The following is a 14,545-nucleotide window of genomic DNA, read 5'->3' on the forward strand; positions in this document are numbered from 1 at the left end:
TTCAGTCTCAGGAGACCCACGGCTTTCCCAGCCTATCTCAGAAACGAGAGGCGGCCCAGAGGGCTCTGCCCCGGAGCCACTCCCTTGACAGGACACAAAAGCCAGCTCCCCTTGGTTCTACTGTCTTTCCAACGATGTTCCTCTTCACATCTGGTCCTAAGAAGTCAATCCATGTCCTTAAAAAAAATACCAGGCTCACTGCAAATTATAGTGAAACGGATCAGAAAGATAAATGCACCAATTTTCTTGTCCCACAGCTCTCCCCTCCCCAAATCCTGTCGCCCCACAGCCCCTCCTGCCCAGGGAGCCAAAGTTCTTGCTGTCTCAATGATTTGCAATTCTCTGCATGACTCTGCCTCTTGCGTTTAATTAGAAATAGGCTGGGAAGTGTTTCCTATGCACTGGCATGTTAATTGCTTATCAGAGAAAGAAAAGGGTGATGATGTTTGGTGATGGAAATTTCCACCCTCTCCATCTCTGGTTTTCTCCATTTTCCTCTCCCACCCCTCTCCTTGCCTCCTGTGCTTCCTCCCTCTCTTGTTAGCCTCTCCTGCTCACAGTTACAGGGACTCTCCAGGGAGCAGGCCCAGAGGCACCCGGCAGGCCAGAGTTCAAACCTAGAGGGAAGAACTGTGTCCTCCTCCCTGACTTCCCTCTCCTCGGCCTCTCCCACCCAGTGGCTCCCTCTGTCGCCTCTGGGCTTTGAAGAGATTCCAGAGCTGAGAGCTCTTCAGTTATAGTCAGTACTCAAAGGACTATTTCATTTTGTTTCCTTTCCCCTCTTACTATTGTTGTTCTTATTTATTTTTATTTTTTACAAAATAGGAGAAAAGAGTGAATTGGGTTGGGGGGAGTGACACGTTTTTCCACAAAGGTACAAAACTGTCTATAGAAAGCCAACCTCGGAGTGCCCACTGGGCTGCCGAGGCAAGGCCTTCCCGGTCATCCCTCTCCCCTGCTGTCCTTCAGATCCGGCGGGGGGTCACTCTGGGAGCAGTCCCACAAGGTGGGTGGGGAGGCCTCCTTCAGCCCTTGCCCAGAAGGGGGAAGAACAAGCAACTGAGACTGTACAAAGAAAGAGGAGAGGAGGGGCGCATCCTGGGGGCCAAGAGCCTGGGGACACAGGCAGGGGAAGCCAGGCGGAGCCCAGGAGCCCCTGGGCACGTAGACAGCTGGGGTGGGGGAAGTCTCGAGCCAGAGTCCTTCCAGTCCCTTGGAGATGCTCCTCAGAATGGCAGCAGTGGAGCCCCCAGAAGGTATGGGAAACTTTGAGGAGGCTGCTAGAGTACCCCTTGAGGCCACAAAGCCCCATCTGTCTTGGTCCAGCTGCCAGGCCTCAAGCACGTGGGTCCATGTCACTCTCCTGGCAGGGCGTCTGGCCCAGATTGCTTCCGTTTTGGTAAAAAGTAGTCCTAGTTATTTCTCTCCTGCTGAGAACAGGCTGAGCTTCAGGAATTTTGCAACAATGGTGGTGACAGTGTCTTCCCTTCTGAGGACAGCTTCCTCCCCGGCTTCCAGGGCAGGACAAGGGGTGCAGACACCACCCGGACTGAGGGAGTACTCCAGCCCCAGAGAGCCCAGGCTGGAAGGAGAGGCCACCCCCCAACCCCCTGGCTGGGCTGGCTAGTGCCAAGGTGGGCTGCTAGCCCAGCTGCCAGCAGGAGGACAGCGATAGCCAGGATGGCTACGAGCCCAGGTCGGTCCCCTAAGGCTCTGTGGCAAGGAGTGGCCTCTTTAGTCCTGGTCCATACACATGCCAACTGGGTGTGGGCATCAGCAAAGGCCACCTGCAAGCAGGCCCAGTACTCGGTGGCCTGATGGAGGCGGGTGATGTTGTAGCTATGTGTGCCCCGCGGCAAGCGGGCCAGAGCAGCAGCCCCTTGGCCCCAAAGGGAGGAGGTGCTGGACCAGGTGAGGTTGGTGGAGACTGTGTTAGGTGGGGGCACCCAAGACAGTAGAATGTGATACGGGTAGGTCTCCTGTACTCGGAGCTCCAGCCCCCATCCTTTGTCCCTGCCTGGCTGCAGGGGAGCCCGGCCAACAACTACACTGACCGTCTTAGTGTCAGCCCCCACCAGGTTCTGGGCCACACAGGTGTACAGCCCTGCGTCTTCCAGGGTCACCCTCCGCAGCTCCAGGGTCCCTTCCGGGTGCACCCGGTACTTCCTGCCTGCACGGGCAGCCGTCAGTTGAACCCCCGCTGGAGTGACCCAGTAGATCTCGGGTTCCGGTTCAGCCAGCGCCCGGCAGTGCAGCACCAGGCTCTCTCCACTGGCCACCTGGAGGCTGGAGGGGAAGCTGTTGGGGGAGATGAGGGGCAGGCAGTGGTCCGTCATCTCCCGGAAGGGCACCTCGCGGACTGGGCGGCGCTGGAGATCTGGCGGCTCGGCACACACAGTGGACTGCGGCTCGATGAAGCGGACACGGGTGCCTGTGGCATTGGCCCAGCGGATGACACAGTCACAGCGGATGGGGTTGCCATGGAGACCCACCTCCTGCAGGCTGGGCAAGGACTCCACTGTCTGCTGGTGCAAGGCACTGAGAGCGTTGTTGTTGAGCATGAGGGTCTCCATCTGTGGCAGGTGGTGGAAGGCACGGGGGTGGATGAAGGACAGCCGGGGGTTGTTGGTGATATCCAGCTTGGTCAGCTCAGGAAGGTTGACCAGGGCCAACTTGTCAATGGAAACCAGCTCCTCCATGTTGTTCAGCCCCAGCTCCTTGAGGTGCAGCATGTTGGCAAAGTCCCCGGGCCCTACCCGCTGGAGCGGGTTCTTGTTCAGGTCTAGGAACTTGAGCCCGGGCACCTGCTCCAGCGCCCGCCTGGGCACCCGGGCCAGCTGGTTGTCGTAGAAGGAGAGGCTCTCCAGGCTCTGCAGCCCCTCCAGGGCATAGTCGGAGATCTCCCGCAGGTTCATGCCTGCCAGCACCAGGCTGCGCAGGTTGGCCAGGGGCCGGAAGTTCATGTCCACGATGGCATCCACCTTGTTGCCGCCAATCATGAGGATCTCCAGGTTGGGCAGCATCTCGAACCAGCGGCTGTCCACAGCCCTCAGCAGGTTGGAGTTGAGGTGCAGCCGCAGCAGGTTGCTGAGGCCGGCGAAGGCCCTGGGGGCAATGCGGTAGAGCTGGTTGTGGTTGAGATAGAGTTCCTGCAGGCTGGCCAGCCCTGCAAAGCTGTGGTCCTCCAGCCGAGTCAGCTGGTTCTCCTCCAGGTGCAGGCTCAGCAGCTGGGGCAGGGCACGGAAATCACAGTCCCGGGCGTCAGAAAAGCTGTTCTGGGACAGGTCCAGCTCTGTGAGGTTGGCCAGGTAGGCGAGCTCACTCTGGTCCACGTGGACAATGCTGTTGCTCTGCAGCAGCAGGGTCTGCGTGCCCGCGGGCAGTGCCGGGGGCACAGCCGTCAGAAACAGGTCATTGCAGTCCACGGTGGTGGCCTCACGGTAGGAAGAGCGGGGTGTATACCAGGGCCGGATCTGGCAGGCACACTGAGGGGGGCAGGGCACACGCCAGGGCACCACAGGCACAGCGGCGGTGGCACCAGTCACCCAAGCCAGCAAGAGGGGGGCCACGAGGAGCCTCATGGTGGAGCCGCAGGGCAGAGAACCATCCACAAGAGTCTGGAGTCCTGCTCTTAGCGGTTTGTAGGCTGAGGGTCAGCAGCCCGGCTGGGGAACCCCCCTCCCAGGGCAGTCATTCTATGCGGGGATGGCTGGGCTTCTCTTCTTGCCCTCCTGGGTGCAGCTCTCCATCCTCATCCGCTGGGCCTGCTCACTCATCGCCACGCCCCATCGGGGCAGCCCTGGAAGAAGAGGCAGAGTTAGGGAGGCGGCAGAGAAGCCCAGTCGACTCCCTCCTCCCATGTCTCCCTGTTTGACTCAAGAGGCCACAGGAGCTGAGAGCGGTGGGTGGGGCCAGGCTCCCGGGTTCCGTCCTAGTCCTTAGGCTTTAATGTCCTTTTCCACAAGCTGCTGGAGAGTGAGTGACTGAGTCTTCAGGGAAGGAGCAAGAGGCTGGGCCTTGGAAGCTTCCAGGATAACTTGGGAAAGGGGTGTGTGTGTGGTGGGGGGAGAGGGGACGGCTGGAATTACTGTCATCTCCAGAGTCCTTCTGCGCCCAGAGAGATGTGGAGTCGACGCTCAAAGCTTTCTTACATCTTGCCTCCCCACTGCGTGGCTCCCTCGGTAAACGGAAAATAAAACGATGGTTTTCAGACATCCCTCTGAGCAGGGTGGGGAGAGGGTAGTGGAAACAAGTGTAGCTTCTAAACTCCAGGTTGGGCTCGCAGGGCTTGGAAGCTGAAAGGCAGTGGACCCTGACCCCACACCCAGACGGGCTGGGGAAGGGGTTGTCCTGCCTGGGGTCTGCTTAGGCTCTCCTGGGGTAGAGGCCGGCTTTGGTTTTTTTGTCAACTTCCCTACCTGGAAGCAAGGGTTTTCCCTTTCCCAACAGCCTGGCCGAGCTGCCCAGAAGGAGGTGCTGAGGTTAAGAAGCCTGGGTCTGAGCTCGTCAGCCCTGCAGGTAAGACCTCATGTGACCTGGCCCTGGCCACTTCTCCTGGCTTCTCTTGCTGCCACCCACTTACCCAGTGTGCACAGCCCTTTCAGGTTGAAGTTACCCTGATATGCTCCCTTTCTCGTGTCTCCTTCTCCTTGTCTCCCAGACAGCTCCTACTTGTTCTTCACGACTCAACTTACAGTCAGTCACCTCCTACAGAAAGCTTCTCCCCAAACTCCCCACCCCCGGCTGGCTAAGAGGCCTGCTTCATGCTCTTACAGTGCTCCACGCTTCCTGGGTCACAGCCCTGACCACACCAGGTGGAAATGTCTCCCCAGCTAGTGACCTGTCTTGCTCATCCTTGTGCTTGTAGCACAGAGCAGGAGCCCAATGAGTGTTTATTGTACGAATCAATCTCTGGGGCCCTAGGGCCCCTTCTCCCAGTAGGTCGGGCCTCCACGCCTACCACAATCTAGAATCCATCCCGGGTATGGGTAACCAATCCAGGTTCTCTCTCAAACCCCACGGCCAGGCCGCATCGCCCTGGAGGCAAGTCCAGCCATGGCCTAGAACCAAGATGAGGGAGAAGAGGAGGACTTCCTGGGCCTGGTGAGACTCCTGGGTGGAGGTCTGACTCAGGCAGTTTTCCAGCTGCAGGCATCAGGGAAGTGCACACTCATTGAACACCTGCGATCTGCTAGGACTCTTCAAAGACTCTGAATGTCTTATTTTATTTAACTCTTATAAGGAGTCTGCAAGATAAGCATTAATACCCCCAATTTGCAGATGAAGAAACTGAGGTTCAGATGACGTTAAAGAATTTGGCTCAAGACACAAAGCTGGTAAGCGGCAGGAGACAGGAAGCTACCCCCGTCCAGAGGCTGTGTCATTTAGACCACGCTTCTCTGCCCCAGGTCTGGCCCGAGCTACCCTGGGCACCCTGGGGCTCACTGGCTGCTGCCGCAGCAGGCTGGGTGCCCATTCTTGGAGCTGCAGGAGGCCGTGTCTCCTACCACCTTCCAGGCAGGTGCCCTCAGCTGGCCACGGGGGCTCTTTGCCCCCCTCATCCCGCTTCCAGGATGCTGGGGCTGGGAAGGGGAGCAGTGGGAGGCGTGGTGCCCTCCCTGAGCAGGAGAGCAGTGAACCTGTTTACATGTGACTACTTCCCACCTTCCTCTGGAGCTATTTCTGAAGGTGGGAAAAACACCTGTGACTTAAAATGCAGAGGTTTTGCGTAGGGGTTTGTGTGCATTGACACGTAAAACTCAGGGCAAACAAACACACGTGTGCACACGCACGTGCACATGTGCAAGGGGAGCCCGGGAACCAGCCTTCCAAGCCAGTGCCTGGCGGTCAGGAAGGGGAGGGGACTCGGTGGTGTACTGTGTGGGTGGAGAGGCTGCAGGGACAGGCTGAGTCCCTGGATGGCCATCACAGAACTGGATCTAAGGCCAGTAGTCCTGCCACTTAGATACCAGAGGCCCCTGCCTCCTTGCCTAGACCTGGCACGAGACAGCAGAACCTGCCAGCAGAGCGATCTTACTGTTACTTACCACTTCCGACCAGAGCACCCTGGGAAAAGTTACTGACTCCTTTGAGAGTCTGCTCCTTATGTATCAAATGAGGTTGTCATTAGGGTTACAGAGCTGAGTGCAGCGTACACACAAGAGCTCAGTAAACGCTAGTTCCCTTCAGCTCCACTCACACCCAGGGGTGGGGGGCTCTCCAGCTATAGGACTTCTTAGGGGGACTAGAAGTTGGATCCTAGGGCTCAGCAGGCCCCTATTAAGCTGGCCCACTGTGGGCTGGTGTGGCCCCCAGGTGGGGTGGGAGGTGTGAGCAGAAATAGAGAACACGTCGTACCTTTAAGGAGTGCCACTCTGGCAGGACCAACAATGCAAAATGATCAGGAGAGCCCAAGACCGTTGTTAAGCAGAGAGGAGGCTGGAGTGGGTGGAGAGGGGTCTTCAGCCAGGCCCCAAGCATCTCCCCGGCCTTCAGACCCTACCTGAGCCCCAGGTGTCTCCTCCTCCAACACTTTGTTCTAACACCTTTGTGACGGAGAATCCATTTAAAACTTCATCAGAGACCTCCCCAGACTGGCCTTTCCCTCCCCACCAGGCAGCACCCTCCTCCTTGCCCCCTGGGGCTGGGTGGGTGGGTGGGTGAGGCAGCAGCCAGGAGCCCATCCAGAGCGAGGCAGAGGCTTGATGAGTCACGTTCTTGCTCTGACTCCAAGGCTTGGCAAAGGCCTAGACAAGTCCTCCCCATTGCTGCGGAGCATGCAGCCCCTTCCAGGACGGACTCCACGCTGCCCACTCCCCTGCCATCACCTTTGAAGGTTGTCTTGCACGTGGCCCACTCATGTGGGCTGGTTAGCAATTTCTGCCAGGAGCGGCAGAGAAAGCTAATTGTCTTTTATCTATGATCTCCCGGGGTGAGCGGGAGTTCAGACCGTCACGTGAACATTTTCCCCAACTGGATTTCAAGCTCCTTGCGGCAGGGGCCGTGTGTCTTACATGCTTTTGTGCCCCGCACCAAGTGTAGGACTGAGCATGCAGAGGGTACCCTAGTGGATACAGTGAAACCTGTAGTCCCCCCATCAACCCTGTGTGTAGGCAGAGAACAGATTATTTAGTCTCATTTTGCAGGGGAAGCAACTGGGGCTCCGAGAGGTGAAGTGACTTTGAGGTGGCACAGCTTCCAGATGGCGGGTCCGGATTCAGACCCAGGTCCTTGACTCGGTGGAGTCACGTCTGGCAGGCCAATGCCTGCCTTCCAGGAACAGAGCCCACAGCTGACTCAGAGTGCCTGCCCCAGGTGCAAACCCCTTCAGAGATGACCTGGGTCCTCAGCTCCTCCTCCCCGTGGCTACCTGATGAGCCTCTCAGACCGCATTCCTTGATTGCCAGCTAGACTGACCCCTTTGGGGACAGCATGGGAAGACACTGTTCCTGTGTCAGTGTGGCTGGGCCTGGAACCACAGGGACCAGCAGAGCCAGCAGGCTGCCCACAGACCTCAGCCTGCCTTCTGACTGGGGACTGCTGGCCAGCCATGGCCTTCAGTGACAGGAGACAGAGAGCCCTGGGGCTGATACTGGCTCAATACAGGGTTGACATAAGGGAAGCCATATTGTAGAGGGGAAACCATATTGTGACTTGGAATGACCTCCAACTAACTCTGGACTTTATGGCCCCTCCCAGCTGCAATAAGTTGATAACTTTGTTCTTTTGAGTTCCTTAGGAATGTGATGACCCTGGGGCAGAGAGTCTATGCTGACAGCCATCATCATGACAACTGAAAGATCAGGGTACAGGGCGTTGCTCCGGTCTCTGATGCATATCCAGTGAAACAAAAGACTATCAGGAACTAAGATCAGATGGATGCCCCCATCCTGAGACCAGATGCCTCCCCCACTGGGAGACCAGCCCTCTATATAACTGGCCTGTAGTCTTTGTTCTGTAAGATGGTTCTTTTGGACATGAGTTGGCCATCTTCCCCCTTGCTAGCAAGCGGTAATAAACTGCCCTTTCTCTGCCACCATCTTGCCTCTTGACGATTGGCTTGTCTCGTGGCGAGCAGATTGTGCCATTTGTGCGGCAACAGGGCCACATCAAGGAAGCAGGGTTGCCCACTCCAGGGGCAAAATTTCCCTTGGAAGGGCTGGCTCTGCAAGCCCAATCAGACCCACCTCCTCCAGGCAGCTGCTCAGGATTGAGCAGAAAGTGTGGAACTGATCCCTTACCCTCCATATTAAATTAAGACCCTTGGCAAAGCTCTAAGTGAAGAGTTTTGGAGAAGCTGTTGTCAGGGCCTGGGCTGCTCCTGCTCCCTTCCCTTCTTCTCCCTTGCCTCCCTCGGGCCCCGCCTCAAGCAAGTCCGGTCACTCCAGCCAGTACTGAGATCGCTGGTCCTCCAGGCGGCTGGTGGATGCAGTCTCTCCCTCCACGCCCCCACTCCTGCGCCCTCCCTGGCGGCCTCCGCCCAGCCCCTGGGAGCCGAGGGTCCAGAGGGAGGAGCAGGCGGCCGGTGATCGATGATCCATTGCCTGGTCTTCACTGCTTCAGTGCCAGGTCCCCCTGAGCTGCAGAGCCGGATGCACATCATAATTGAGTGTGGCACTGATAAACTCCGGCCTGCTCACCAGCAGATAACCGCTGGGTGGGAGAGATGCAGAGAGGGGCGAGGCCAGCCTTCCCTCTGTACACCTGGCCTTCAGCTCCTCCTGGGAGGTGAGTATGGCCCCTCACTCCCACCTCTCATTTAATCACAGACAACCAGGACCTCGGAGCTGGAGGGGACCTCAGCATTTACCTAGTCTTCCAGAGTCTGAATCCATAAATAACTTAGGTAAAGGAGGAGTGGTGGAGGGGAAGAAGCCTGGGCTTTGCAATCAGACTTGGAGCCTGGCTCTGCCTCTGCTGTGGACCTTGGGCAAGGTGGTAACCTGCACCTCAAACGCCTGAGCTGGGAACCAGGGACAACACACTGCCCGCAGAACTGCTGTGAGTGGCAGAGGGTGAGAGGTACCTGAAGTGCCTCTCATTCCTCTCCTCCTCTCTCACCTTTTCTAACAAACGTTTTTTTGTATTATTGAGGTATGACATATGTAGAGGAGAATGCATAAGTGGCACCAACCCCAAGTGTACAGCTCAACGAATTTCTACATTTGTAGACACCAGTACAACTACCACCCAGAACCAGATGTGAATACCTCCAGCAGTCGAGAAGTGTCCTTCCCAGTCAACAACCAGCCGCCACTGGGGAATAGATACTGTCCTGACTTCTCTCACATCAATCAGCTTCATCTTTTAAACCCAGACTTCCCTTTCCTTCTCCATCACAATTTGGGATGAGCATCTTTTGAAACAGCTGACTTGGGCATCAGGGAACTCCAGAACTGCAGACTTGAAATTCGCTTAATTCCCCCTCTTGCTTCCAAGTGGGCTACAGCTTCTCAGGGTCTGACGCTTAATCAGTGATGTCCAGGAAGCGGGACCGATCCCTCTTTCTTGTTCTACAGTTCCCATATCTAGACATTGCTGTACGCCATAGGGCCCCAGTCTGGCCGGAATCCTTCTGGCCTGGGCCTGAAGGCCACGCTTCTAGGTCTTCTCACTACAGAGTCTGGGCCACCAGGCAAGAGGACAAACGGAGGAGTGGCCAGGAAGAAGGGGCCCAGACTCACTTCTGTCTGCCCCTGGACCTCTCAGCCTGGCCATCTCAGAGGCTCCTCACACCCGACTTGTCCCAAGTCCAGCGTCTTCTCCCACCAAACCTGCTCTTGCCTCTTCGGTCCCATCTCCATCAGTCAGCATCGCCGTCCACCAGTCTCCAAGACTGGCAGTCTCACCGTCTCCCAGCTCCCACATACCCGCCATAGTGCATGCACTTACTTGCCCTTTCCATCTCCTGTCTTGACCCTACAACAGCCTCTTTTGTTCTCTCCTTCTCACCCTGGAGTTAGCCTCTTATTCCCAGACACCCCGTGCTCCCACCAAACCAGACATGCTATTTCCTTCTACACTTTGGGCCTCTCACTCTGCCTGCAAAGCCCTTCCCCAACTTCAACCATCAACCTCCTCTTCAGCCATAAAAACACATCCCAAACGCCACCTCCTCTGGGGCGCTCTCCCTGACTCCCTCCAGGGAAGGTTACCCCCACGGCAGTCCCTGAGACTCTCTGAACAGAGCTGTACCCTAGCACCTTCCTTGCTGCCATGCTGCAAGTCTGTCTTCACAACCTGGCTGGGAGCTCCTCAGGAAAGGAGGGTTTGTTACAGATTTTTGTATCCCCAGAGCCTAGTGCAGTGCAGACTTTCCCTGTAGGAGTGGGGAGTGTTCTATTGCTGTGAACTGTGAATCGCAACCCATTAGTGGGTCATGACAACAATTTCAAGTGGGTCCCAATCTGCATTTTTTAAAAATGAAATAAAACAGAGAATATCAGAGTGCATTGTGTAGCTAGACTAGGCATTATTTTGAGAAGCATTTCCCCTCTATGTGATAGACACACACACAGGTGCAGGGACATGACGCAAAATCATGCATTCTTTGCTTTGGGTCCCAAATATAAAAGCTTGACAACCATTATTTTCTGAGCATCTCTCTTGATGAGTCCCTTTAACTCTAGTTGATGCCACTGGAAGGATGACATAAAGCAAAGCCCCAGAGGAAATATGTGACATTCCCAAGCGCCTTCTATGTGCCAGGATTTCTGTTTGCTGGCCACTTTATATACCTACTCCCACCCTTCCAACAACCCTGTGAGGGAGGTATTCTTTGGATGAGAAACCTCAAATTCAGTGAAGCTAAGGGATCAGACTGAAGTCTCACAGCTAGAATGCGGAAGAGCCAGTGTCTGACCCCTGGTGTACGTCTCATTCTCCAGAAAATCATTCTATTTCCATGCTTCTGGTGCTAGATACTGACTTCCAAGAATGGACGATGGTGGGGGGCGGGCATCTCCTGGGAAGGATGAGGTATCTCACATCCACCCTCGCCATCCCGTGCTGGAGTTAGAGGAGTCAGTATTCCAGTAAAAACCCCTTCCTGGGCCTGGGAAGGAAGGAACTTGTCCCCGGGCAGAAACATCTACATTCCCAGGTCTCCTGGCTGGCCTGGGCAGGGTGTTAGAGCTCTGCAGCCTGGAGGGAAGCCTGCTTGTTATGTCTTAAGTAGGAGTGGAGGGCGCCAGCAGGTAGCACACAGTCATGTCTGTCTGGTTGCACTGCACCCAAGAAGGCTGCAGTGAGTGGAGCCAGTGTGCCAGGGCACAGAGAGCAGCCAGGCTGCTGCTGACCACCTGCCCATCCTCAAGAAACCTCCTCTGACCCCTCCGCCCCTCTCCTGGGCTCCCACAGTGCCCCAGCATCCCCCCATCATACACTGGCTGTTTACCTGTCTGTCTCTCCCACAAGACTGTGAACCCCTCAGGGGAAGGAACTGTGTTCCAAGTGCCAGTTCCTCCAACAGTCTGGCACACAGTAGGAGCTCAGAAAACATCTGTGGAAGGAGGGAAAAAAAGCAAGACGGGCAGGGCGGGGAGAGGAAGGGGGCTGGCTGTGTCAGAGCTCCAGAAGACCAGGTGGATCAGAGCCTGGGCTCAGGCCCCTTCCGCCTCCCTCCTGGCCAGCCGGAAGGAGACATGCATCACACAGGGCCCGGCTTCCTTAGGCACGCACCCTGGCTCTGGCCACTGCACGGCCACTTTCTAGCCTTTCCCTCGTGGAGAAGACACTTCTTTCCGGCTCAGGCCTCTGCCTCTGGACGCGACAGGATCCCACGATGATCCTCACCCTTCTGAAGCACTCTCAGGCTCCCCCTCCAGAAACCCTGTGGACCCCACCCACCTCACTCAGGGCTTTCGAGTCAGCTCTGCACCCGAATCCTGGTGCTGGCTATGTGACCTTGAGTGTCCTCTTCATCAGGTTCTTCCCCCGTAACACGGCAGAGAGCCTACCTCATGGGGCGAAAGGGAAACGACGATGTCTGTGAAGTGCCTGGTGCTCAGTCGAGTCCCCTTCCCTGTTTATCCACCTCAGTGTGTCTGAGGCACAGACCCCAGCTTCTAGACCACCTTTGTACCAGGCCAGCACCAGACCGGCCCGCTGAGGGTCACGTGGCCTCTAAGGCAGGCACCCTCTCTCGGGAGCCCTCCCACCGCAGGCTGACACTCCTTCCCGATGGGGCTGCCCTCTCCCAGGTCAACCATAAGGCTTCCCCAGGGCCTCCAACTGGGGTCCTATTTCTAGTCTTCATGACAGCTCTAGGACTCAGTTCGCTTACGGATCACTGATGTCTAACACAGCTCTCACCCATAACCAACCCAGCTCCTCCCGGCTCAGGCAAGCAGCTCCTGTTTCCCCAGGTACCCCTGGGAACGTTGAGAAGGCCCCTCCAAGCAGAGTTCTAAACGTCCTAGCTCGAAGGCAGCCCGCACATTCCACGTTGACCACAAGCCAGAGGGGCAGCCAAGCCCAGCCACTGACCTATAAGCCTCTCCCGCCTCCCTCCCTCTAATTCCCCCTGCCCTTCCTAGAATCAGGTTGGGGTGCTGGGCAGACCCTGCAGCATTCTTGAAAGGCTCCCTCCTGCAGCCAGGACCCCAGGACATCCCTTCAGACACAGTGGATCCCTGGGGGCTAGGTGCAGGGGAAAGGAGGGGAAAGACTCCAGAGAGATGCAAACAATGCTGTTTCCTGCCCCTGCGCCTTTGCACATGCAGGGGCCTTGCCCAGAAGTCCCTTTCAATAAAGTTGTTCAAAAAATTTCACAAGGAAGTGTTCCCTAGATCAGGAGGTCAGTAGATGCACAGATGTGGGAGGCATTCTACACACACGAGGACACCAGGAAGCGGATTCCAAGAACTGAGGGGTCCCTACGTGGACGACGTGGTGAAGGGCTGCAGCAGTGAGCGGGAGCCAGAGGGGTCTGGACACGATACTGCAGGCAGAGGCCGGTCAAAGGGGGCACCGAAGGCCGTGACCACTATAGGCATTAATAGTAATAATCTATTAGGACTGGATGCACCTTCAATTTAAATTCTTCATATCCACGATCCTCTATGATCCTCACAACAGCCTTACAAGGTCATAGGTGCCGTTACCCCCATTTTAACGGAAGGGATATTAAGGGACTTGCCCAAGGTCACACAGCGAACAAGTAACGGAGCCAGAGCTAGAAGATAAGTGTGCTTCCAAGTCCAGCCCTTATTTTCCAAGCGGGACGGCAGTGCTGATAACAGTAGCCCTTGACCGAGGGCTGGTTATGAGCGGGGCCTTGGGCTAGGGGCCTGAGTGGGTGCACTGAACGCTCGTAACTACACTATGAGATGGGGATTACTAGCCCTATTTCACAGATGTGAGAGGGTAGATACCTTGCCCAAGAACATCCAGCTGGTGAAGCCAGGACTTAAGGTTCTGGCTGGTGCCAAAGCCTGTGCTCCAAACCCCGACCCCACATCACCCTCCTCCAGCCCCCACTGCCCGGCTCTCCTCGCGCCCAGGATGGAAGGGGGAGATTCCCAACGGACTTCTCCTTATTCAAACTCCCTTGAGCCTGGGCCAACCCAAGAGCAAGAAACTGGCCCCTGGCCTATGCTGTGCAGCCCTCCTTCAAGAGAAGGCCCTTTCTAATCTGGCAGGGGCTCCCTCTCCTCCACACCATCGACACCTTCCAAGCCAAGTGTACCTACTGGGGGACCCGCAGCTCCCAGGGCCCCAGAGCCCGGTGGATGGAAACGCTCCCATCCGTGATCAATAACAGGCATAATTCAGTGACTGCGGCAAGTACAAAGGAGTGTAGGTTAAATCAATATTTAGAAGCTTCAAAATTAAACTAATTAAGAGCAAGCCTTAATGATTTTTACTGTCTAAGAATAAAAGACAAAAAACCCACCTATATTTCATGACTCTACGTTAGTAGCTTGTAATAATCTGGGAAGAGTGGGAGATGAAAAGTGCTCCCAGCCGGCCCCACTTTGTGCACTGCAGGAGAGGGGGGCACCTCATCCTTGGAGGGAGGAGACGCGGAGGAGAAAATGGATGGGATGGAGCCCAGGATGCAAACAGCATCTTGTGGAAGGCCACGCGCTTGGGTCAGGGACCATTATGGGTTGAACTGTGTCCCTTCAAAAGATACAGTGAAGTCCTAACTCCCAGTACCTCTGAATGGGCCCTTAATTTGGAAATAGGGTCCTGGCAGATTAATCAAGTAAAGATGAGGTCACACTGGATCAGGGTGGGGTCTTATAACCTTATAACATTAAAACATCATTACACTAAACATTATCACATTAAATTTAATTACAATACTATAATCTTATAATGACTGGTGTCCTTATAAGAATAGGGACATTCGGACACAGAGACAAAGAGAATTCCACGTGATGACGGAGACAGAGACTGAAGCACTGTAGCTGCAAGCCGAGGAGCGCCAGCCGCTGACGGCCAGCACTGGAAGCTCACAAGAGGCGAGGCAGGCTTCTCCCCTGCAGGTTTCAGGGGGAGCACGGCCCTGCCGACACCTTGATTTCTGACTTCCAGCCTC

At 56.0% G+C, this 14,545-nt stretch overlaps 1 protein-coding gene across 1 annotated transcript in view; it reads right to left on the minus strand.

Annotated features, from left to right (window-relative positions):
- Nucleotides 1-293: 293 nt before the first annotated feature.
- Nucleotides 294-14,545, minus strand: part of LRRN2 (leucine rich repeat neuronal 2) — a 58,680-nt gene continuing 44,428 nt past the window's right edge. The window contains exon 2 of the mRNA XM_087436996.1: nucleotides 294-3,799. Within this exon, the coding sequence (XP_087293122.1) occupies nucleotides 1,449-3,581 (2,133 nt within the window). The 5' untranslated portion in view covers nucleotides 3,582-3,799 and the 3' untranslated portion in view covers nucleotides 294-1,448. The remainder of the gene's footprint in view (nucleotides 3,800-14,545) is intronic.

The sequence above is a fragment of the Ceratotherium simum genome, chromosome 2, assembly GCF_057802395.1.
Source record: "Ceratotherium simum simum isolate JZ-2026a chromosome 2, ASM5780239v1, whole genome shotgun sequence".
Taxonomy (NCBI): Eukaryota; Metazoa; Chordata; class Mammalia; order Perissodactyla; family Rhinocerotidae; genus Ceratotherium; species Ceratotherium simum.